Source organism: Telmatherina bonti (genome assembly GCF_933228915.1).
Source record: "Telmatherina bonti genome assembly, chromosome: 18".
Lineage (NCBI taxonomy): Eukaryota > Metazoa > Chordata > Actinopteri > Atheriniformes > Telmatherinidae > Telmatherina > Telmatherina bonti.
In genome coordinates, this window is record NC_136616.1 from 26,282,222 (window position 1) to 26,306,507 (window position 24,286).

At 40.7% G+C, this 24,286-nt stretch overlaps 1 protein-coding gene across 1 annotated transcript; it reads left to right on the top strand.

Moving 5' to 3' along the window:
* Window positions 1–7,387: 7,387 nt before the first annotated feature.
* Window positions 7,388–10,879, top strand: arl2 (ADP-ribosylation factor-like 2). The gene is made up of 5 exons (XM_079258061.1): window positions 7,388–7,550; window positions 7,810–7,920; window positions 8,988–9,150; window positions 9,288–9,368; window positions 9,897–10,879. Exons 1-5 carry the CDS (start codon window positions 7,486–7,488, stop codon window positions 10,029–10,031), a joined length of 555 nt encoding a protein of 184 aa, XP_079114187.1. The 5' UTR covers window positions 7,388–7,485; the 3' UTR covers window positions 10,032–10,879.
* Window positions 10,880–24,286: the final 13,407 nt, after the last annotated feature.

Sequence of the window (24,286 nt, forward strand, 5' to 3'; positions counted from 1 at the left end):
GCTTGTGAAGCGGACGTGGCGTTTGAGGCCTGGGGAGGGCTGGTGCTGGCTTCGTGTTGGGCTGAGGAGGACACCGAGGGGCATGCAGAGGATCTGAGGCGGCAGCGAGGTGTGTGCCGTTCCAAAGCTGTCTCGTAGAGCCGTTGGGTTTTTTGTAATTCAGCAATCTCTTTCCGCAAAGCCGAGTTCGATTGCTCCAGACGCTGGAGCTCCTGAGGAACCAAAAGTGAGAAGTTAAGGCGTATAAAAATAGATAAACAAAGGAGGAACAGCTCACGGTGAGTGAGTTAGTTATATCTTTATAATACCAAAGAGAGGGACTCACTAGCCATAAAACTGATTAAAGATATACATCAAAAGACAGAGAATAACAGAACATCCCACCCACATAACATCACACAAGCCCTGACCTGTATTAAAACAACACACACAAGTAATAACAACACCTTTCTTCCAAAGTGCCACAATTGAGAGCACAAGATCCCCAATGGAGGTCTGAGATATTGCTTTTAATTACACTGCAAGATCAGCATGAAATAAGTGAGTGGGTAGGTGGTGTGGCGTGCAAACAAAAAGGTGACTCCCTACTGATCGGTAAGCAAACAAAGAGTTTAATTTGACAAGATCTTTTTCTTTTTTTTAATTGCCCCAAAAGTGAAAAACATACGTTAGTAACGGATACCGATTTAAATAAAATCCTCGCTTAATTTGATTATTTTTAAGAACACAAAGTTCAGCAAGTCACAAGTAAAGCAGAAGTGTCGTGTAGTTCTGAATCACGTGTACAGATCCACTAAACCACGACCTGCTGACATAAACCAGGAGATACAGAGTGAAAGAAAAAGTCAGGATACACATCATTGCATAGCTGTAGTATGTGGGCAACAAAACTATAAGTTTTGTTTTCATGTCATAAAGACAGAGGTGTGTGTGTCAGCAGGGTGTGTATCCATTTGTAACCTTACAGTGACAAATCACACGTGTTTTAGTTTCCATCACCATTTTAACGTTGGTTTTGTTCAATTTAATGTCCACTGAAGATGCAGAAATATGGGAAATGTTTGTTTTGTTTTATTTTAAATAAGGTTTTTGCAGCTTTTATTTCACACGATATGAAATAAAAAACTATTTTCAAGACAAAACTCTCAGCTTTTATGGTAAATTTTCAGCTTTGCCCTCGTTTTATTTGTGGGTTTTGAAATAGATGAGACGTGTGTGTCGCTCTGGGCTTTAAAGACAAAATAGTACATATGTCACTTTAGGCTATCATGGGTTTAACACCATACAGTTGTGCTTATATGTGATGTTGCAAACAATATAAAAAAGAATCTGGCGTTTCTGGTGAACTGGTGATTTGTTCTTCCAAATAACTGGTCCTGTCAGACTAGTCTGATGTGCAAAACATTGGAAAATGACTAAGTAACTCCTGGTAAAGATTTCTCACAGGCTGCCATGTTTAAAAGTGGAGAAGCTCAGTCTTTCTGACCAGTATGTATCCAAACACGCTTGTATTTCTACAAATGTTTTCCCTTAATCATATCACCTCAATCTGGCTTGATTTGACTTAATATTCCTTTAAAAGACTTGTTCCACCAAGACGGGAAAACGTTGCAAAATAATGACAGACTTTAAGCGATATTTGGCCCTTCAATTTAGTTATTTGCCTCTGAAATAATCATACAAGTCTCTTCTTGGTAGATCAGTATCATTTTTTGCTAGAGTGCTTCACACAAAATAATCTAATATTTGAAATATAATTGGTGTAAATCAGCATCCATACCAGCATGTATTTGCATGACTTTGTGGGAACAGTCTGAGCCAAAACCCTTTAAAGCCTAGACTAAGAACACATCTTAAGTCATTATTTGGACCTTTAACAAAATTTGAAATATAATTCATTTTATTTATTATTTGTATTTTTTTACCATTTGTCACCACGTGATAGGTCAAAATTATTTTAGTGTAATCCTTTGCTTCATTGTATCGATCACGAGGCAGGAGACAAATATCAGACTGTCTACAACATGATTTTAAACAAAGTCTTTACCATAAAATGATGCTAAAAGGTCACAGAAACTGTATCAAATATGAGATGTTTGGCTTTATGGGGTTAAAAAGTGTCATATTGTTAAATATGAAAGTAAAGGCTGGACGGTTTTAACGGGATCCTAAAGGGCTGTTCGTATATTAAAAATGGTTCCAATATGATCTGCTCCATTGTTCGAGTGGCTGAACACTTTTCAAGATACACAACTGAATCCACAGCTAATGTAGAAGTGATGAATAAGCTTTGACACCATCGATGTAACATCTTGAGGTTTTCTTCCAGTGAATTTGCTTAGAAGAGGCACATTATCTGTCGCTTTTTTTTCATGCTGTTTTTTTCTGATGTGTCACTGCTTTGTCTGTGTGAGGATAGAAACGGTATATTTACTGGTGCACAGTGGGTTTCTGGGCCAGGACATGATTCATTTTATCTACTACGAATTAGAGATTTGACTCAGAGCCTCAGCTGGTCTGTAATGTGTGTTAGTGGTCCAGGTATTATACAACTAAATCCGTTTATGCAGTTGGAGAAACAAAGTACAGTCATGGAAAAAAATACATTAGACCACCTTTATTTACCTAAATTTCATGTTCACTTTTAATGCCTGGTTCAACTAAAGGTGCATCTGTTTGGAAAACAAGAAAAGTCTAATATTTTTTCCTTGAGTTTAAGGTGAGGGACGTGTTTAAAGGTGAGAATTTAGAAAGAATAGGAGATAACTATAGTGAGAAATTATAAAGAGGTCAATCTTACATGTATGGATCCACATTCTTGGGGGGAAAAAATCCAGTTATGGACGGAAACCAGACAGGAATGTGCATGTGCGTGTGTCGGTGTGTGTGTTTGTGTAGGGCTGAGTAGAGAGAGAACACAGTGAGGGTAAAGTGAAAGTCCTTCTCCTAAAGCAGGGCATTTACAAGAAACCACTCCAATTAGCCGGATTACACAACACACATACTTGTCCCACAGAAAGTGGGTGCGATAGAGAGAGAGAGAAAGAGAGAGAGTGACTAAGATGATGAGGATGGGACACAGCAGGGAAGAAATCTTGTAAGTCACAAGGAGTGAATGTATCGGACCTGATGAAGCTCATCTGCTCTTTCTGTTTGTTTTTTGCGGCTCTTTCTTGCTGCATCTCTGTTCTTCTCCCTCCTTTTTGTCACTTTGGGTCCCATCTGTCGCTCCTCTCCTTCCCTCTCCTGCTAAAATGAGTGCATCAAACATTAAGTGCAATCATCTAGCGTGAATTAATATTAATATTTTGTATGTACATGAAACTTTTTAGTATTCTATGAATGCATCTCCTGCATCTTGTTTTTTTTTTTTCTTTTATCACAGATGAATAACTTTTTAATATTGCAACATGTTTTGAGAAGCGTTACGCTTCAATTAGGTCATGAGACAACTCTATCACATGGTACGCGTCATAATAAAAGAGGTTAATAAATATGTAAACAAACCAGTATTTGGAGATGTAGGAACTCATGAAGCAAAGCATCAAGTGAAACAAAGTCAAAGTTTATGATGTCTACTTTATAATGTCCTTATAATAAAAGAGGTCAATAAACATGTAAACAAACCAGCATTTTGAGAGGTTTCTAAATCTGTCTTTAAGAAAATACTCAATTACTGTGAATGTAATAATAATAATTTTTTTTTAAAAAAGGAATTAATTTTTAGCCTGTAGCATTGCAAAGTGTTGGCAGTTTGGGGAGCGGAAGAGAAGCATGAGGTAAGCCCCACGTGAATGAGCGTGACATGTCACATACTTTAAACTTTCCTGGAAAAATTCCTCCTGGGAAAACAGCATTCATGTTGTAGGGAACACATGCAGCTGTAAAAGGTATGAATACCGAAAGCAGGGACTCTTAATCCTGGTCCTCGAGGGCTGGTGTCCTGCAGGTTTTCCAAGTGTTCCTGCTGAAACACACCTGACTTTGACTCAGACAAGCTCTGCACATGTCTGCTAAATACACATTGATTTATGTTGCAGCAGGGACTCTCGGAAAGCCTGCAAGAGACCAGCCCTTGATGACCAGGATTGATGATCCTTTAAGTATCTACTGGATTATAAGTTTAAAAAAAAAAAATTAAAAAATTAAAAAAAAACATAGAAACTTCCTTACACTAAATTCTGTCATAAAATCAATTTGTCTGACTAACCAGAGCTAAAACTATAAGACTGACACGATGTGCATCTTCATACATTACAGACTAACAACTCAGCCAAGTGTGGAGTATGAAAAATGAAAAAAACATTGATTACATCTTTTGTAGTTCTGTTTTCAGAATGTAAAGTGAAAATAATGTAAGAAATTAGTGGGTTGCTTGATATTGGTGTAAACTGAAAATAAAAGCCTAATATGATTGGACGACTGACAGAAAAAAGGTAGACTCACCAGTCCAGAGGTGTTGCTGGAGCATTCCTCGGCTGACAGAGAATCTTGGCATTGGGCCTCGCAACTATTGTCCATAAATAAGAGTGGCATCTCTACTTTTCCTGTGGCAGATTAGTTGTCCGCCTTTCCACCGACGGGACGACCCCTCACCCAGTCCAGATCATCTTGTGAAACAGCCATTCAAACTCTGGCTTTCATCTAATCTGCAGTGTGCATCAAGCTGCAGATGGTCCAGTTTTGAGAAATTGCTGCTCCTTGTAAGTAGGTCTGTATCCTCTGTGATGCAGCTGACAGTGTGACAGTTGCTTGGTGACTTGATGGGGTGTGGAGCACAGAGTGAGGAGTTAAACCGGGAGGTCTTTCGGCTTTTGAGCACAGGAAGTTTGGCACATTATATACGGTGATGCAACACTAGGCTGAGATTCTTTCGGTTTCTCTTTATTTTAAACAGTCCCGTTGCATTGTAAAACCAAGCCGTACTGATGCTTCCACGTGTAGTACGTTGGTTTCACTTCGCTAAAATGCTCACGCAAGTTGCTCGGGCTAACAACATTTTCATGTGACTTGAAAGTCCTTATCCGCGGCAACAGCAGTATATTAAACCAGCCAGCTCCTGATGAGCTGCATCTTTCTCAAAACCTCAGCATTTTCAAGTTGAAACGTGTAGTGTGTTGCTAAACGTGCAGCTAAAATTTCCGACAGCACATGAACGCATCTTCAAAAACCTTTTTAACGGCCTCTGACCGGAAACGCCCCGAGCTGTTGACCATATTATGAAGAGGCTCGGCAAACGGGAATTTTTTCTGGAGCGTTTTTGTCGGGAAACGAAAAGCTGAGACCCCCAAACCACTGCCAACGCATTTCTCATCAGGAAGTGACATAACTGTGGATGGAAAAGAGCTACTATTTAATCTGTAATCTAATATATATATATATATATATATATATATATATATATATATATATATATATATATATATATATATATATATATATATATATATATACATACAACTATACATTGTTTCTTCTTGTTGTAACAAAAACATTTCATGTTATTATGACATATATATCACATTATATATAAAAAATGTTTACTTTTTCACTGCAATGGTTTATATAATTTCATAAAGTTAAGAAATATTGTTCCAACATGAAACATTTCACGACATAATGGCATAATTGCTGCTAGAATTAAACATATCTATCTATCTATCTATCTATCTATCTATCTATCTATCTATCTATCTATCTATCTATCTATCTATCTATCTATCTATCTATCTATCTATCTGTCTGTCTGTCTGTCTATCTATTATATGGAGGAGGCTGCTGTAAGATTTTTTTATTATTATTATTATTATCTTGAAACTGAATTAGGATTAACTGATCAGGATCAAAATTGAGCTACAAGTTTTTTTTTCCTGGATAACTGACTATTTCTCAAACAGACCTCAGTTTGTTAGGATATGATGTAACAAAGTCACAAATTTTCAGATGACACAGCCACATAGTTTCTTGTGTCAGGGAAGATGAAGAAGGGGAATTCAGGAAACTGGTGGTGAGTGACTACACAGAATGATTTGGGACTGAGGAATCAGCTGTGACTCAACACGTCAAGTGAAGGGAAACAGGCCAGCAAACAGCCCTCTTCTCCAGAAACGTTCATATTGGGTAGTGGTAAGTTTTATATGCAGTCTATGGTATTTAGGAGTCATCCTGGACAACTGGACAGACTTCAAACACTGAATCGAAATGAACCAATAAGCAAGGCCATACTCCTTGCACCGGCTATACTTCTCGCCAAGGCGGGATTACCCAGTGGGCATTACAGGCACAGGCACAGGGGCCCACACCCATTGGGGGCCTGTGTTGGGCCCACGTAGGGCAAACACCAGTAGTTTGGACATAAAACAAAATGTATATAAAAGCCAGATAGTTACACCACAGTGTCTTGTGTATTGCTACTGGTACCACTGGCTGAGATGTTAGAAATGTTGTTTCACAGTGTATCATTCACAATTTTTGCAATGTTATGGTGTGGAATGGGGCCCCTTGAACACTCTGGGCCTAGGGGCCTGTGCATTCTTAATCCGGCCCTGCTTCTCGCCCACCTCTTTGAGAGCCCACTCTTCCTACATTACTATACCTGAATTTGTTCTGTATATTAGGCTGCGTTTGTCAGAAAGCCCCAAATTGTATCACTATTTGCAACAATGGACTATTTGAGCCACTTCCTTCTGGCAGAAGGTTACGGTCCATTCAGACCAGAACCTCTCGCCATAAAAGCAGCTTCTTCCTCTCTGCCGTCAGACTCATGAACACTTACAAGACTCATAAACATTCATAATACCTAAGCTGGACACTTTATAACTCCAGTCACTTGAATAAGTCATATCGCATCACTTCATCTACTGCACTGCTAATTTGCACGGTTGTTCGGATGCTACTGTTCATACTGTACATATCTGCATGTCTACATACAAAATTACTTTTACCTTTGTTATATATTTTTAACAAAAAAATCAATAAATAAAAAATGTATGTATATATGTTCATTTCTCTACATGCTTTTTCCTTACCTTATTTGTAAAATAGTTGTAAAATAGCTGTATTTCTACTTTTATATTATTATTCAGTGTTTTTATTTATTTATTTATTTTTTTTATTATTCAGCACCTTATCACCGAAATAAGTTCCTAGTCTGTGAATCGTTCACAGAAAATGGCAATAAAAGTCTTTCTGACTCTGAACAACAGACACACGGTGGCGTAAAAGCCCACGCATGTCCAACTTCCACTCCACACTTTGGCCACACCTATAGCTATCCTTCACCAATCAGGAGATTATCTCCAATAACCAATCAACGTTGCCTCTGTGACAAACGAACCAATCACAGCCTACATGGGGCGGGATTTGTAGTACGTTTGTTCCTGGATCACAATGCAGCTTCATGGGAGCTAATCATCTTTTACATCAAAATTTACATCTTTAAGTTTATATTTTTTGTGGGTTGTAGTTGAGCTGAAAAGTGCCACAATGGGGTTGCTGACCATTTTGAAGAAGATGAAGCAGAAGGAGCGCGAGATGAGGCTGCTCATGTTGTATCCTTTCTGTAATGGTTTAGCCTAGTTAGCAGCTACACAGCTTTCAGGTACTTCTCGGCTTAAAACTTCACCTGAGAGATTAAAAAGTGAGCGATCCTATTTATGTTTTGATTGGTATGAAGGAATAAGCGCTATAAGATTGTAAGGTTAATGCTGAGGTGACTTCATACGTAATTAAATTTACTGTCTCATAGTAACAAAGGTGCCGCTTAGATGAACTGTCACGTGTGAAAATTCTTTGACCCGGCGCGTGCAGGGGTTTGGACAACGCGGGGAAGACGACCATCCTGAAGAAGTTCAACGGGGAGGACGTCAGTACCATCTCTCCTACACTGGGCTTCAACATCAAAACACTGGAGCACAGAGGGTAGGGCACGCGCTCCTCCCATATCTCCTATAGCTCAGAATTGAGATCTACATTAATGTCTGCCATGGTAAACTTACAGGTTTAAGTAGTTAAATGAACAGCTTTACTGTTATTTAGCTGCTGAACTTTAGAGTCCTAGGTTTTAGAAGGTGTTCAGGATTGGATTCCCCCCTTTGTCTCCCTCCTTCCATCTTTTTCTTTCCTAACAGAGATGCAAGTGGTGTAAATAAGGATGAGGCTGAGGAGATATAAGACAAGCAAGCTTATATATCTTCATCTCACATACACTGCATTAAAGTAAAAACTTACTAGTCTAATTTTTATACATTGACATGATAATTCAAATGAGATGAAGAGCCACCAAAGTAACAAATACTGCAATGTTGGGGTGCTTGTTTCCATTCCTCTGCAAATGCGCCTGGGGATGATCCTCACATTGCCCTAATCTGCATGTTTCTCCCTCTTCAGACAAATTAGTGATTTTTGGGCAAATAAAGATGTAACAAATGATCTGTATGAAATAATTGACATGAAATTTTAAGATTACTTAAGAGAGAAAAACTACATAGTCTTTGTATTACTGATATTCTAGGTAATTTTGTGGATTGTACAGGACAGGAAAACTAAGCTTTGGCTTCAGCTTCCTCCTTTTTCAGTTACAGAGCCTGTTTAAAAAAAGTTTGGTGCAAACATATAGAATTTTTTTATTAGTTGTTTGCATATAGGTTTGGTGCTGTAAAGTGTGGCTGAAATAAACCATTCATTCATTCATTTTTGAACCAGATGCTGGGGCAAGAAAATATAAACAAGCAAGGTATAGGCCAGGACTAGAAAAGATAAAAATGTATTTTGAGCCGTTTGAGTGAAATGGATCCAATACCTAATAAATTATCTAATGCATAGTATTTCAATATGGTTAAAAGAAACCCAGAATAAAATCTAAAAATATCAAGCTGTCATTGCATCTATTTGATCACATTTATGTATTTTCCCCTCTGCCTAAGTGCTATTATTGAAACATTTCTGTACTAATCCCTCTCCTCTTTTATTTTTTATGAATTTTGTAGATTCAAATTAAATATGTGGGATGTAGGTGGTCAGAAATCACTGCGTTCATACTGGAGAAACTACTTTGAGAGCACAGATGGGCTGGTGTGGGTGGTCGACAGTGCAGACAGACTCAGACTGGAGGACTGCAAGCAGGAGCTCAGTGCACTACTGCTGGAGGAGGTGAACAAAAACTTTTAACCACCTATTTGTTATGCAACTTCACCTATCTGTCTCATTTACTCAGTAAATGGGAAACGTGCATGAACTCAGATCACATCTGATTATTACTACACGAGGTGTTCCTTATTCCTTTGCAGAGGTTAGCAGGTGCGACACTGCTGGTGTTTGCCAACAAGCAGGACTTACCAGGAGCTTTGTCCCCAGAAGCAATAAGAGAGGTAAGCTGTGTTCTCACTGAGCAGCGAGTCTTTACTAACCTGCTGCTCCTGGACGTACCAAGGTCCAAACAGAAACTCAGGGGGGATAGAGCTATTTCTGTTGCTGGTCCAAAATTGTGGAATGAGCTTCCCCTTCACATTAGACAAGCCTCCTCCCTGTCCATTTTTAAAACTCATCTTTTGTCCATTTTTAAAACTCATCTTAAAACCCATTTTTATACGTTGGCCTTTAAACCAATGTAAGACAGTTTCCGGTCAGTGTGCCTTAGTTTATTTTTATGTTTGGTTTTTACTTACTATTTATTCAGTTATGTTTTAATTCCATATTCCTTGTATGACCTCTTGTTTTATTGTTAATTATTTGCATTTGAACTGTTTTATTCTGTTTATATTTTGGCCGATTGTGTACAGCACTTTGTTTCAACTATGGTTGTTTTAAAGGGCTTTATAAATAAAGTTGAGTTGAGTTTACTGCAGTGAAGTTATAAATATTTTGTGTTCTTGTTCTTCCTTTGTCTTGTCATGCAGGCTTTGTCACTGGATAGTATCAAAAGTCATCACTGGTGTATCATTGGTTGCAGCGCAGTAACGGGAGAAAACCTGTTAACTGGAGTGGACTGGATTGTAGATGACATCGCTGCACGGATCTTCACCACAGACTGAGTTTGGCTTCGGTCAACAGCAGTCTGACATGAACTCTGGTCTAGAAATTTCAGCAGCTGTTTGTAGTTGATTTTTCTGTTGTATGTGCCTTACAGGCTTTTTTTTTTTTTTTTTTACAAATACTTAATAAACTGTTAACATCTGGAGTTTCAGGGTGCATTCACATCAGGATAGTCCGCTAGACTCGGTCCGATTGGGGACACAGCTCAGCTGTAGGGGGGTGTTTGTATCCATGTAGACCAAAATTGTGTTCACGCTGCACTTTGGTCAAACAAGCCAAACCATTAAAACAATTTATTCCCATTCTTACCAAAGGTGAGGCTGCACTAAAAAAGGATGAGACCTGGTACGTGAAGAAAAGAACTCACTTTTAAACATGAAGTACAAAACTATGTTTTTTTATTTTGTCATTTGAAAGTAAACTGCAGAAATGCACTGCAACCATGACCCCAGTATGAACAGACAAGGCAGATCCTACGTATTTACCCACAATGCAATGCAATATCAAATGCAGAAAGTGCCTTTTTTAGTCCCTTCCTATATTTGGTCCACTTGAAATTAACTGAGACCTGCGTTTGTAGGCGTGCCGAGTCCGCTTCTTTGGTCCGAATAAGAATTAGTTTCATTCATTCGCAGCCCCCAAATAAAGCGGACTGAGTAAACAGACTAGGATTAAGACTAGGAATTAAAAAAAAAAACCTGATGTGAATGTGCCCTTAAATTGTCTTTGATTTCACACTTTGATATGAATTACCTCCAAAAAGCAAGGAGTGGTGATAGGATCCATCAAATTGCACGGAGTATAAGTTCACCCAAACTAATAGTTGAGTATAAAATTAAACAATGCATAATGATCTTTCTTGTGCAGTGGATTTTCATGGTCCTGATGTCTGGTCACTGAAGGTTTTCGGCCAATTGAATATCTTTTAACTTTACAAATCTTACAGCTCAACAGTTCTAGTCGATATTAAATGTAATCATGCTCTTCAAGCCAGTGATATTCAGCTTGATGTCAGACTCATCCAGAACTTTAGTTCAGGAGACAGTGGGAGTTTAGTGTGTAAAGTAATGTCATTTTTCAAACTACAATATTAAAATTCTGAAAACAGGACAGGTGTTTTGAGCATTAAGGCTCAGCTGTTGGGTTAAAATCACCCCATAAAATGTGATTGTAGCATGGTGATTCAATCATGTTAATGTCTCAGTAACTTTTCAAGCATTTGGTTCCCGAGGCAAAAACTCGGGCATGGGAGGAGTTCGGCGAGGCCATGGAGAAAGACTTCCGGACGGCTTCGAGGAGATTCTGGTCCACCATCCGGCGGCTCAGGAGGGGGAAGCAGTGCTCCGTCAATACTGTGTACAGTGGAGATGGGGAGCTGCTGACCTCAACTCGGGACGTAGTGGGTCGGTGGAAGGAATACTTCGAAGACCTCCTCAATCCTACCAACACGTCTTCCGATGAGGAAGCAGAGCTGGCGGACTCAGGGGTGGACTTTCCTATCTCTGGGGCTGAAGTCGCTGAGGTGGTCAAAAAAACTCCTTGGCGGCAGGGCCCCGGGGGTGGATGAGATCCGCCCGGAGTTCCTTAAGGCTCTGGATGCTGTGGGGCTGTCCTGGCTGACACGCCTCTGCAGCATTGCGTGGACATCAGGGGCAGTACCGCTGGATTGGCAGACTGGGGTGGTGGTCCCCCTTTTTAAGAAGGGGGACCGGAGGGTGTGTTCCAATTACAGGGGAATCACACTCCTCAGCCTCCCTGGTAAGGTTTATTCAGGGGTCCTGGAGAGGAGGGTCCGACGGATAGTTGAATCCCGGATTGAGGAGGAGCAGTGTGGTTTTCGTCCTGGTCGTGGAACAGTGGACCAGCTCTATACCCTCTTTGGGGTCCTGGGGGGGGCATGGGAGTTTGCCCAACCAGTCTACATGTGCTTTGTGGACCTGGAGAAGGCATTCGACCGTGTCCCCCGGGGGCTCCTGTGGGGGTTACTCCGGGAGTATGGGGTACCGGACCCCCTTGTAAGGGCTGTCCGGTCCCTGTACGACAGGTGACAGAGCTTGGTCCGCATTGCCGGTAGTAAGTCGGATTCGTTTCCGGTGAGGGTTGGACTCCGCCAAGGCTGCCCTTTATCACAGATTCTGTTCATAACTTATATGGACAGAATTTCTAGGCGCAGCCGAGGTGTTGAGGGGATCCGACTTGGTGGCCTCAGGATTGGGTCCCTGCTTTTTGCAGATGACGTGGTCCTGTCGGCTTCATCCGGTCGTGATCTCCAGCTCTCGCTTAAGCGATTCGCGGCAGAGTGTGAAGCGGCTGGGATGAGAATCGGCGCCTCCAAATCTGAGACCATGGTCCTCAGCCGGAATAGGGTGGATTGCCCTCTTCGGGTCGGGAGTGAGGTCCTGCCTCAAGTGGAGGAGTTTAAATATCTCGGCGTCTTGTTCACGAGTGAGGGAAAGATGGAGCGCGAGATCGACAGACGGATCGGTGCGGCGTCTGCAGTAATGAGTCTGTCGTGGTGAAGAAGGAGCTGAGCCAGAAGGTGAAGCTCTCGATTTACCAGTCGATCTACGTTCCTACCCTCACCTATGGTCATGAGCTGTGGGTCGTGACAGAAAGAACGAGATCTCGTATACAGGCGGCTGAAATGAGTTTCCTCCGCAGGGTGGCCGGGCTCACCTTTAGAGATAGGGTGAGGAGCTCGGTCATCCGGGAGGGGCTGAGTAGAGCCGCTGCTCCTCCGCATCGAGAGGAACCAGTTGAGGTGGCTCGGGCATCTGGTCAGGATGCCTCCTGGACGCCTCCCTGGTGAGGTGTTCCAGGCACGTCCCTCTGGGAGGAGACCCCGGGGAAGACCCAGGACACGCTGGAGGGATTATATCTCTCGGCTGGCCTGGGAACGCCTCGGGATCCCCCCCCGCAGAGTTGGCAAATGTGGCTGGGGAGAGGGATGTCTGGGCTTCCCTGCTTAGACTGCTGCCCCCGCGACCCGACTCCGGATAAGCGGCAGAAGATGGATGGATGGTTTCATTCTTTGTTAAATGATTGAGCCAAAACACGGTGCGATTGATTGTAAATTTAACCTGATTCAGGTGTGTTGGAAGAATACGTAGAAAACCTGCTCAACTGCAGACCATAGGACAGTTGCCTACAACCACACCCCAGCAGCTAACTCCAGGGAGATGATACCAACTTTACTCTCAAACAAAAACAAACTAAAACAAGAAAAATCTCCAATGATCCATGATCAGAACCGAAGCTCATTCCTTCCCGTTACACATACACCTGCACTTGACCTTTTACAGATTAAAAGAAAAAAAACAAAAAAAAACTTCAGTTTGTTTTTATTAACCATGTCAGCAAACAAAGTGTTCAGCCCACAAAACATCGGTATTTTGATAAAATTTCAAGATGCAAACAATGATAGACACACAAATAATGCCAGTTTTCTGAAGAACAGGCTTTTAGACACTGGAGCTGCAGCAAGGCTTGACGATGACTCAGAAGATCTGACCAGTCTGAAAAGTTAAACATGTTAAGTCAGCAGAATATTAAAACATTTCGTTTTAAGTGATTTCTCAAACAACAGATCAGAATATACCAATCAGTCATGAATCTTCAGACTGGGGCGGTAACAAACAACTCATCACTTCTAGTCATTTAAGCAGATAATTATCCCACTCAAGACTAGTGTTACTGAAGTACTCACCAGTATAAACTGAGCACGGACGCCAGTGACTTCAGGCTGTAAAAAGGGAAAACAAAAGTTTACTGGTGCACGAGTGTAGTGTTCATATGAAAATGTGCTCTGCTTAGCACATTGACGCAAATTAACCATTTTAACTAGACTAGCACCACATGCTTTCAAAAATGTTCAGACTACAGTGTCATTTGTTTAGCTGGAGGAGATGTCTTCAGACCGTTTTTTCAGTCAGACCCACAGTTAGGCCCACTCCATCAGAACTTAGCAGGTCACCTTACACCTTGTCTGGGTTCTCAGTGCCATACAGAGTCAACAAGAGGGGATTCAAACCGGGAATGGACACGGCTGTGTGCATCCATTGACTGTCCACAATTGCCTTCATCATTACCACCACCTCCTCTTTATGTGAAAGCGCGGTTATGTCACCGCTCTTTCACATAACCAGTTAATTTACCTTTTGGTTCAGATGTCAAGTCCATGTGCTTATTATCTACCTGAAATAAAAAACAATATATTAGTGATCCAGTCAGACAATGGCAGTAAATTAAACACATGATCAGATGAGAACTAGTAATAGTTATTCTGGACACACTGATGCTGAACTTATGTGATCTTTCTGTACAAATGAGGAAAACAACAGACTTTCTAGCACATCATGCCCTTGTCAATCAGTAACGAGTTATTTTGTTACCAGGATGTGATCAGAATAAATTTTGTCATATCCTCAGCTAGATCTCCCTTCTCCATCAGAACTCCAGCAGGTCACCTTACACCTGGTATGGCAGTAGTCAGGGTCCTCGGTGCCATGCTAGGTCAACAGGAGGGGATGCCAACTGAGGAAAGGCATTGAATGGCCGCAGCTGTCCATCTTTCATCATTTCCACAATCCTGGTATCCTCATTATACTAATTTCCTCACCTGCAGAGCAGTCCCAGGCCCTGAGGGACAACAGACTCCACTGGACATCATGATGGATCCTGCAACCAGGGAAAAATTATAAGTACCACCATCTGGACTGAACATTAGACTGGTAAATGTAAAATAGAGGGATCAGAGGGGATACCAATCAGTCATGAATTCTCAGACTGGGGCGGTATAAATAAAACTCATCACTTCTGCTTATGACTGCAGTGTTACAGCTCTGACTAAACACAAACCTCAAAAGCAGTCCTGCTCCATTTGCTTTACTCTTATCCAACCATTCCACATACTGGTCGGACAGCCGCCCATCACCTAAAGAGCAGAAGCAGGAAGACAGTTGATCAATACATGCCAGACATTACACACATCTGTCAAACAGAACAAAATTTCTGATCACATCTGGCACAGACATTTCCACATCCATGTTCCCATTCAGACTGTTGGTAACCCCAACAGGTCGTCCCCTTATTGCCATGGCAACACCAGTGGGTTCACCTTTTCAGGTCTGGCATTAACACAAGGCGTAAGACATGTGCAGGTGTCATCATGAAGGAAACTGGGAGTGGTGCATCTGTGTCAATCTGAATACATGCAGTCTGCAACTGAAGAGGGATCCACTCACCAGGGCGACGGCAGCTTTGAGACCAAACGGAGGGACCTGCCACAGAAAATACCGGTCAGTGAGGGTTCACAGGCTTGATGAGCATAACCAAACACTGACCTCTACTGATGTCAGATATTTAGTTTCTCAACAGGAGTTCAGACGAACGAGATTCCAAAGATATCTCATCATTTCCAGCAGGTCTGGGAGCTCAGATTCATTCAACGCATCAAAAACTCACCTTTAACCAGAAGACATCCACGTCACTGAAGCGGTTGCAGGATCTGGAAAACAATTATTCTTTTTTAAATAAATAACATATTTGCATTTCAAGTTTCTCAAGCATTTTGCAGCACTGGAAAAACTCAAACCAAAAAGACAAAACAATGCAGTTGCTCAGATGTTCGTGTCGTTTCACAAAGGATCAAAGTGAGCTAAGTTTAATCATCATCGACACTGCATTAGATGGGTTGGATGTTATCTGTAAACAAAATATTCTTACCATGATTCTTTGGGGTAATCACTTTTTGTTTAACCAGAGGCACTGCAGTAAAGGGGGGGGGGGGGGGGGGGGGGGGGGGGGGGGGGGAGTTTATTTATAAGCAAGAATAAAACTGACAGACATTTTATTCGTCATATGTTTGATCAGGGCTTTGGTGACAAACTGCCATGTGACATTAGTCGTCCAGGTATTTAATGGGCGCTAACCCATTTCATCCTTTCAAACTGTACAACACCTCTCACTTCACATCATAGAAAACAGTTAAATTGATATTTTACCAGTAATATAGTTTAAAAAAAAAATTTTAAAAAAAAGATGTGAGAAAAGGCATTTTGATACCAAACATTCAGAAACAATAAGGACACTTACATGAGGAATTGCCAGTCGGATAAGTGATGCAGAAACTCCACCTAATTTATAAACACCAGTATGTAAGTGAACTCCATACACCTATCATTTTTAGGGTCATATTGAGGTAATCAGATTAAAAGGTTGACATCACTTTAATCAGGCATATGCTTGTCAATTTTGTAAGAGTCATCATTTTTGTACCCAATAATTAAAATGTGAAAAATACATATTTAAGAGCATCTCTGTACCTTTCCAGATGCATGGATGAGAACTGTAGACAGGGTGATGGTCATCCTGCAAGGGACATATGTATTTAGCCCTGAATTCAAAGTAAAGCACGAGTTTCTGCATTTTAAAATGGGCTGATCAGATTAATAAATTGTCATCACAAGACTCAGGCATATGCTTGTCTATTATTAATTATTCATCACTTCAGGCACCATCTGAAATAGTTTATGTCCAATAAAATACAATAAATAGAAATACAAAAAGTTGATCACCTGCACATGTTCCTGTGTCTCAAACAGGCGGTTTGGAGAACTGTTGAGAGAAAATTTAGGTTGAATGAATCCACAAAGCAGGAAAAAGTTTACACCTAATGACCTTTGGAGCCAGCATGCTTCTCAGAATCTGGTAAAGTAGTATCTTCAAAGGTCAACTCAGGAAGAAAGAGTTCACAAAGTCATCACTGCAACATACTGAGCTCCTCCTATGATGCAGAAGCAATCACAGGCATATCTCCTCTTTTGATGCAAAGCTAATCAACTAAAGATATTCAGAGACTGTAGGTTAAGAAAAACAGATCTGATCACATTTACCTCAGGTAGGATGCATTATAATCCTCCCACCTGAAAAAAATACAAGAATAGCTTTAAATGATTATCGGAGAAATTAATTAATGAATGAACAATCAGCTTTATGCTACTCAGAATATTTAAGTATGTTATCTTCAATGGGTTTATTCAGTGAGAGAGTTCAAGTGAAACATCATTGTAGCAAAGTTCTTTTAAGATACTTGGACTATAAACATGTAATAAGCCTATTATGAAAAAAAAACATAATGCAGCAATACCTTCAATGCTAATGGTCATTGAGTCGGTCGCCATCTGCAAAAAAGACCAAAAACTGCATTAGCTGGAAGCTAGCTTTGCCACCACGTGATCGATCCCATGCAACGTGCTCAGACTGGCACGAGTATGGAAAACTATATTTAAAAACTGCGGGAAAACGTCTCACATCAGAATAATAAAATTGCAATCACAGTCATTCAGTACAGGTCTGTGAAATTTTTCATCATTGAGACGAAGAACCGCACCAACCCTGCAGTGGCCATCTCTGCACAAATAACATGTATTTTCCAAGACTGCCATAATACTAGTAGCAATATTTGCACAAAGTGTTTCCCTTTACAATAACTGAGATATTTGGGTGTTTTAGGAAGAATTTTCAGGTGGATGGTTGAGGATTAGTTTCGGCTCCGTTACACTCTAATGCGGGCCAGAAGCTGCTAGCCTGAAACAGCGCTGGAGTACGTACAGAGGTCATTAGACGCCATTAGACTGCACGTCGACTACACTATGCTTTCTACATGACCATTCACTGAGTATGGACACTTTAAGGGTAATGGAAAACTAAAGATTGTTATTCCAGACTTACCACATGCAGATGTCAGAAGGAAGTGGAAGAAGACGGCGATGCGTTTGGTTTTTATGTCCGCCATCAAGACTCCTCCCACCAGAAACTTTGACCGGGAAAACTAACTTTCCTGTCGGCGGCTTTCAGCTTTGAATTACATTACTTTGAATAACATAGTTGAGGACTAGGAGGATTGAAAAACACAGAATTATACTATACACTCTAAAATGTGCATTTTTGCAATACTTGTTGATTGAATGTTTTTATTTGGTTGCTTGTGTTTTTTTTTCATGTGAAAAACTACGTCAGTGCGTCATGTCCGTTTTCCTCCACTAGGGAGCGTAAGAGCTACTGAAACAACCTCGCTTTTTACAGTTGTGCTCATATGTATTCATCCCCTTTCTGTAAAGAAAAGGCTGAATTTACAACAGTCAATCAAATAACTGGAGACTTAAAAAAGGAACAATAACTAAAAATTTGCAAAAATATAATTTAGTAATATAAGACACTGTTTTTTTCATTTAATTGAGTTGAAGAAAAAAAAAAAAAACAATTTGGTCCTGGACAAATTACAGCACTTTTCTATTGAACAGTGGGACAAAATACCTGTTAACAGATGCAGAAGTCTGACTTAGAGGAACAGAAAACACCTGACTGTCGCGGAAACATTAAAGGATTGTTCAACAAAATATCAGTTTATGAGTGATGTAATATGTTATAAATTATCTTATTTGTTTGCTTTTTTAAAAGAAAATACTTCTATTGAACCAGAATTAGAAAATAATGTAATGATAATATGTGATGTAATGACTGATAAAAATTTTTATTCATTTTTACTTTAGTCAAGTTCAACTTATTTTACAGGCAGCTGTTTTTTTTTTCCTTCTTCAATGAAAGGGTACGAATAAATATGAGCACACGTGAACCTGCTGAGGTCACCTTTACTAAAAGTTGCAAAAATTGCAAGTAAATTTGGAGCGTAGTTCCATCTAACTTTGTATGAAAAGGTTGATTTGATGAATTAATGAACTGGTGTACAATATTAGTTATCTAGAGGACAACTTTGAATGCACAAAAGATTTAAATTGGTTTCTTTTAGAATTTAACAAAAGATTTTCTCTGTGTCAGATAGAAAAAGTAAGATAAAGAAACCTAGTGGACATTTATGTACTGGTCAGAGAAGACAATAGAGGTCAAATAAAGGAGGAGATTAAATGAAGGAGTTATGGGAGGAGTATAATGGAGTTAGATGAAAGTAACACGTTCATATACTGTATTTACTGATGAAGAGGAGAAAATAGGAGTTTGGCCTGCACCGAAGGAGGTGAAACCTGCAGGAGACAGCAGCTAGTGATGTCTTCAGGGATCAGAGTGATGCTGGAGGCAGCTGGAGGGATTGCTGACCGGGCTTAAAAAAAAAAAAAAATAGAGCAACACAGTGAACGGGGATGTTGTCTGTGTGTGTGTGTGTGTTTGTGTGTGTGTTGAGATAGGACCTGCCCTTATTTTTGAGTGTGAAGAGTGCCTTAGTCTTAGTGCTTCTTCTGGCAGCAACAGGATAGCTGTGGTTGGACCAGACATTAGTGTTGACACCAGAGCATTCCTAAATACGGTGAGAAAAATTGAGCTGCAAACGAAGGGGATCTGTGTGACACAAACGTAAGAACAGGAAGCAACAAGGCATACATGTTAAAAATGGCAAATCACAAAATTAATCTTTTCAGATTGGAAGGATTTTTATAAACCATATACAATACAATAGTAACTCACAGAGTTTCCATGACACCAATGAAAAAAGGAAGTGGATGTTGACTAGTGCACAAATGGAACTGCATTTAGTCGCTTTTATTGCTACCCTATGCAAATGTGATCTTCTTAACTCACCATCTAATGTGTTTGGCCATTTGCTTACTGTTCTTTTTATTACTATAGCCACAGTGACTGTTTGATGCAACTTCCTACTATGATTTAAATATTTGCTTTCAGGGATATAAAAGGTCAAACATGGTGTTTCATGTGTGTTTTAAGAGTGAAAGACACACTGAAGTTTGCTTTATTAATAGGCAGATTGTGAGAGAAATGGGGGGAGGACCAGGTGCATGACAGTGGAGGTGGGCAGTCGGGGATTTGGTATTCATTCCCTGAGCAGGGCCTGTGGCACATTGGGCATAACAGGTGCCAACAGAAGAAGAGCTACAGACAACAACTTAGAGGCAGCAAAGAGAGCCTCCAGATGGCTCTGGTTGAGGAGGGGAAAGCAGTGGGGGTAGTGGAATGCCACTTGGACACAGGCCGGGGTTTGATCAGCCCTGGTCGGGTCACCTGGTGGACAGTGTCTATTGTAAGACCTGAAACACCCAGTGATGCCAGAATACAACACTGATGATGTGTCCAAGGTGCGCATCAGTAGATGTTTTCTTAAATGAGTATTATTGACACGAGAAACTGAACTTTGACCTCATCTAATGTGGTAAAGCGATATTTGCACATTTTAACGGCAAAGCCAATGTTGCTAATAGTATTATTACTACTGATTTGATTTAAATGGAATAGTTTAATGTCCCATTTGTGAAAATCCGTTAAGACACAGCATTAAAGCATTTCTCATCATTAGGTGTAACAGGCTACATATAGTTATATTTTATGTATGTATATATATATATATATATATATATATATATATATATATATATATAGATAGATAGATAGATAGATAGATAGATAGATAGATAGATAGATAGATAGATAGATAGATAGATATGTTGAAAGTCTTTGAATAAATCTGAACATCTTGCTGCACTTAAACAAAGGGAAAGTGAAAGGTTTTTGTCATTTATAGGTCAGGTCATTAATCTTGATACAACCACCCTTGTTGGTTGTGCTGTTGCACTATTACAGTTGCTATGACGGCTCTGATGTGATGTAGTTGTTTGGATTTGACTCCTATGATGTTTAATCAAGAAATTGCAGTGAAGTTTACCCTAAAAGCTAGTCTCCTGTCAGTAAAGCCTTACTAAGGAACTGATTTAGCAGTTTAATCTAATACATTTGTAAAAATGGTCGGTTTTCTGTCCTCATCGCTTCGATACACAAAGTAAATAAACTGTAAAAAAAAAATAAAATAAAATAACTGGATGACCAAAAATCACAGGATTAAGTAAAACTTTTTTTATTTCTACAAAAGTCAATAATTTATTTCTAATTCAGGTTTTAGTACATTTTGCAGAAAAAAAAAAATCCTAGTAATTTTCTTAATCCTAGTAATGTCTTTGTCAAAGACACACTCATGCACACAGCGTCATGTCCAACCCCTTCTGGATGAGTAACACACACAAGGAACTCATGAACAAACTGAACTTGTCCGTGACAACTCCTGCATTTCTGTGTATTTGCTCAAGTGAATGTGAGGGGGGAAAAAAGTTCACAAAAACAGGTTAAAAACATCAATTTGCAATTTTAGATCAATATTACTTATATATCTGTGCAAGCTATGACGACTATAAGAACAATAATTTCTAAATAATGTCTGTACGGGCGGGGTTATGACCACATGCCTACATCTTTACCTTCAACTGATTCCCAATAAGCTACAGGACAGATAACCAGTAATCAGTCTCACAGATAAACAGAAAGATTAAGATTTCCATTCAAAAATATTCCACTGATCAGTCATAGCTCTTCAGAAATCCTCTATTTCTTTTGGTGACATATCAACACTTCAGCTGTTTCATACTGCCAACCAAAAAGAAGAGATGCATAGAGATGCACAACATGCTCTTGACAGTGGATCAGACATAAGGAGATTTAAAGAAATCTGAGAGAAGGAAGGAGCCAGGAGCTCGGTCACTAACTGCAAAGACTGCTTCTCAAGCATTTCCTACAGACTTCATTGCAAAATCCACAGCTGGGCTCCACCAGTTTGTAAATACCGTCCCGTGCAGACTAAAGTGCACCAAAAACATAAATGCAATATTGCATAATTAAGACTTTGTAACTAATATAAATAATTATATATAATCTGCGACCTTTTATCACACACACACCTCATGTGTGAAGGCACTGAAAATGTCACACATGGATTGTCCATCGTCATTCAGCAGTAGGAAAAACAATATTTAATCCTGTTTTCATCACATTAGATATTAAAAAAGAATATGAATTGTCCATGTGGCGATCCAGTTTTACTGCAACTCAGCTAGCACTGTGCTATGCTGATGCCTCTTCTTCAGCGAAGGCGAGGATGAAGGTGGTGATGAGGATGTCACAGGTGTGAGGGTGACGCTGTAGAGGTTGGAGATGAAGGCCTCCCAGCCGCGACGAAGCGCTCGGTCAAAAGCCTGCAGAAGAAGAGGAGTGTGAAGGTTATCACGGCTGCAGAACTGAAACTACTTCTTGTTTAACCTGGTCCCTCAAATGGTTTGAAAGACTTCTGGCCATGCTGTTTCACTTGTTGCAGCTTCTGTTGAAATGTGGCAAGTTGGTCATTTTTGCTTCCTCTTGATGCTGACTGTGTCAGGCTGTGTGGGTTTTCTTTTTGCATACTCACGTCTCTGTTTGTGGACTGACTGAGAGCTTCAGGTTACTGCGGGATTTCACTGGAAACAAGCTGACTATTGTCTATGCAGGTGATGGAGAGTTACACAGCCATTTCCAAGAAAATTCCCTGCCCATAATTACAGAAAAAAAACGTGAAGTTCCTGCTTGAGTGCGTTTATAAGCTACTTCTCGGTGAGAAAAGGAAATTGTTTAATAGGTTGTGATTGGGGGCATCCAACTTAAGCCTGTTGCTATAGTAACAGTTGACTTTGAGCCATTTGGGAATACTCATTCAGCACTTGTTTGGCAGGGGGGGGGGGGGGGGGGGGGGGGGGGGGGGGAGTGGAAAAAGACACAAAAACTACTTCTACAGTGTGCTCACGTTATCTTCTGATCCCACTTCTCTGAGGTCTACAGGCAGCACTGATTTTCAGCAGAGGAATGTTTTTATGCTGTTGGTTTAGTGGGAAAGTCAGGACTGCCACATTTCAGCCAACTGTTCAAAGAACATGATATAGGATCTGCAGGAATGCCACCTCCGGGTGAGTGGGTTCTGTTGGAGCAGAAAATCTTTACGACGCGTAGGACAGATGAAGGTACATGTAGTCCTGCTAACTATGAACCCTGCTCCAGATTAATTTTTCATGTAATTAAAAGTGACGTAAAGGAAAATCCTGTCAGAGGTCACTTAATGTGTTGGTGACATGCACTGGTGGCTGCTGGACTTTGACCCTGCTGCAGGGCTTTTATTAGGGTGATATGATAAGTTTCCATGGTGATTAATAACCCCGTGTGTGCAATGTGGAGGATGATTAGGCAGAACTTTGCCCTCTGTTCCGCATACCCTGAGCGCTTAGTTATGTAACCCTGAGGGTCTGAAGGTTTAACCATTTGGAGCGAACCCGAATGTGGAATTTATGCAAATATGAGACAGAAAACAGGTGTAAGCTTGTTTTAACACACAGGCAGCGTCTCACCTTGCGATAATGCTTCACAGTGTTCTTTTTCACCATCTTCATCCCTTCTTCTCGCTCCCTTTCCATCGTCCTCTCCTCTTCGCTCATTTCTTCTCTTCCTCTCTTCTTATCTCTGATCAAGACTTGGTCATCCGCCTCCTCGCGAACTGGGAAATGGACAAGAGCAGGCTCCTTCTTCACGCCAGCTTTCTCGTCCTCTTCCTCCATCTTCTTCAGCTCGACCTCAAGTTTCGTCCTGGCGTCCTCCAGGACATGGGAGTCATCTTGGGCTTGCTCCTCTTCAGCTTTCTCCTCCTTCTGCTTTCTCCTGGAGCTCCTTCTCCACCTGCTGCTGCGGCGGCTGGGCTTCCTGCCAAGGAGAGTCTCTCCATCATCCTCCATCATCCCATTGGTGAAGTCACACACTTCTTCATCTGCACCCAAGTCGTGTGTAACATTAAAAGGCGAGCTGCTCATGAGTCCCCCTTCTCTGCTCCTGTCATCTACCCTAGTTTCCTCTTCATCCCCTCGCACCTCCACCCCCCCTCTGGCCGCCTCAGGTTCATCGAGGCGACCATAGAAACCGCTGGATTTGTCCAGGAACTTTGGGGTCCGGATGGAGCTTCGGACTGAGCTTTTCCTGGAGTTCTTGCCAATCGTCATCTTGTCTTTTGTGCTGTTCTTTCACTATATGTGACTCCTCAGTGCCCTGTTGCGCTGTCCCGTCTCCTGAACTTTTCTCCTTTTTTGTCACTCCTAAAGGAAAGAAGCAAGAAAGATTAGAGATTAATGCTGTTACATAACACCTCCCTCATCCTCACTCGTAAGGTCTTTTTCTTCCACATACACACAGCTTAACCATTTCAGAGTCACTCTTGGTAGGAAAGGAAAGTTAGCAAAACAGAGATAGAAGTGGAGACAAAATACCACTAAAGATCGCAGATGGATAATTCCCCTGCAAACACCAGCGTGATGGGTGCAGTATGCATGAAAATCTGCGGATTATCAGTGTCGATCTGCTGTTCTGGATGGTATGTACCTTACAGTAAATC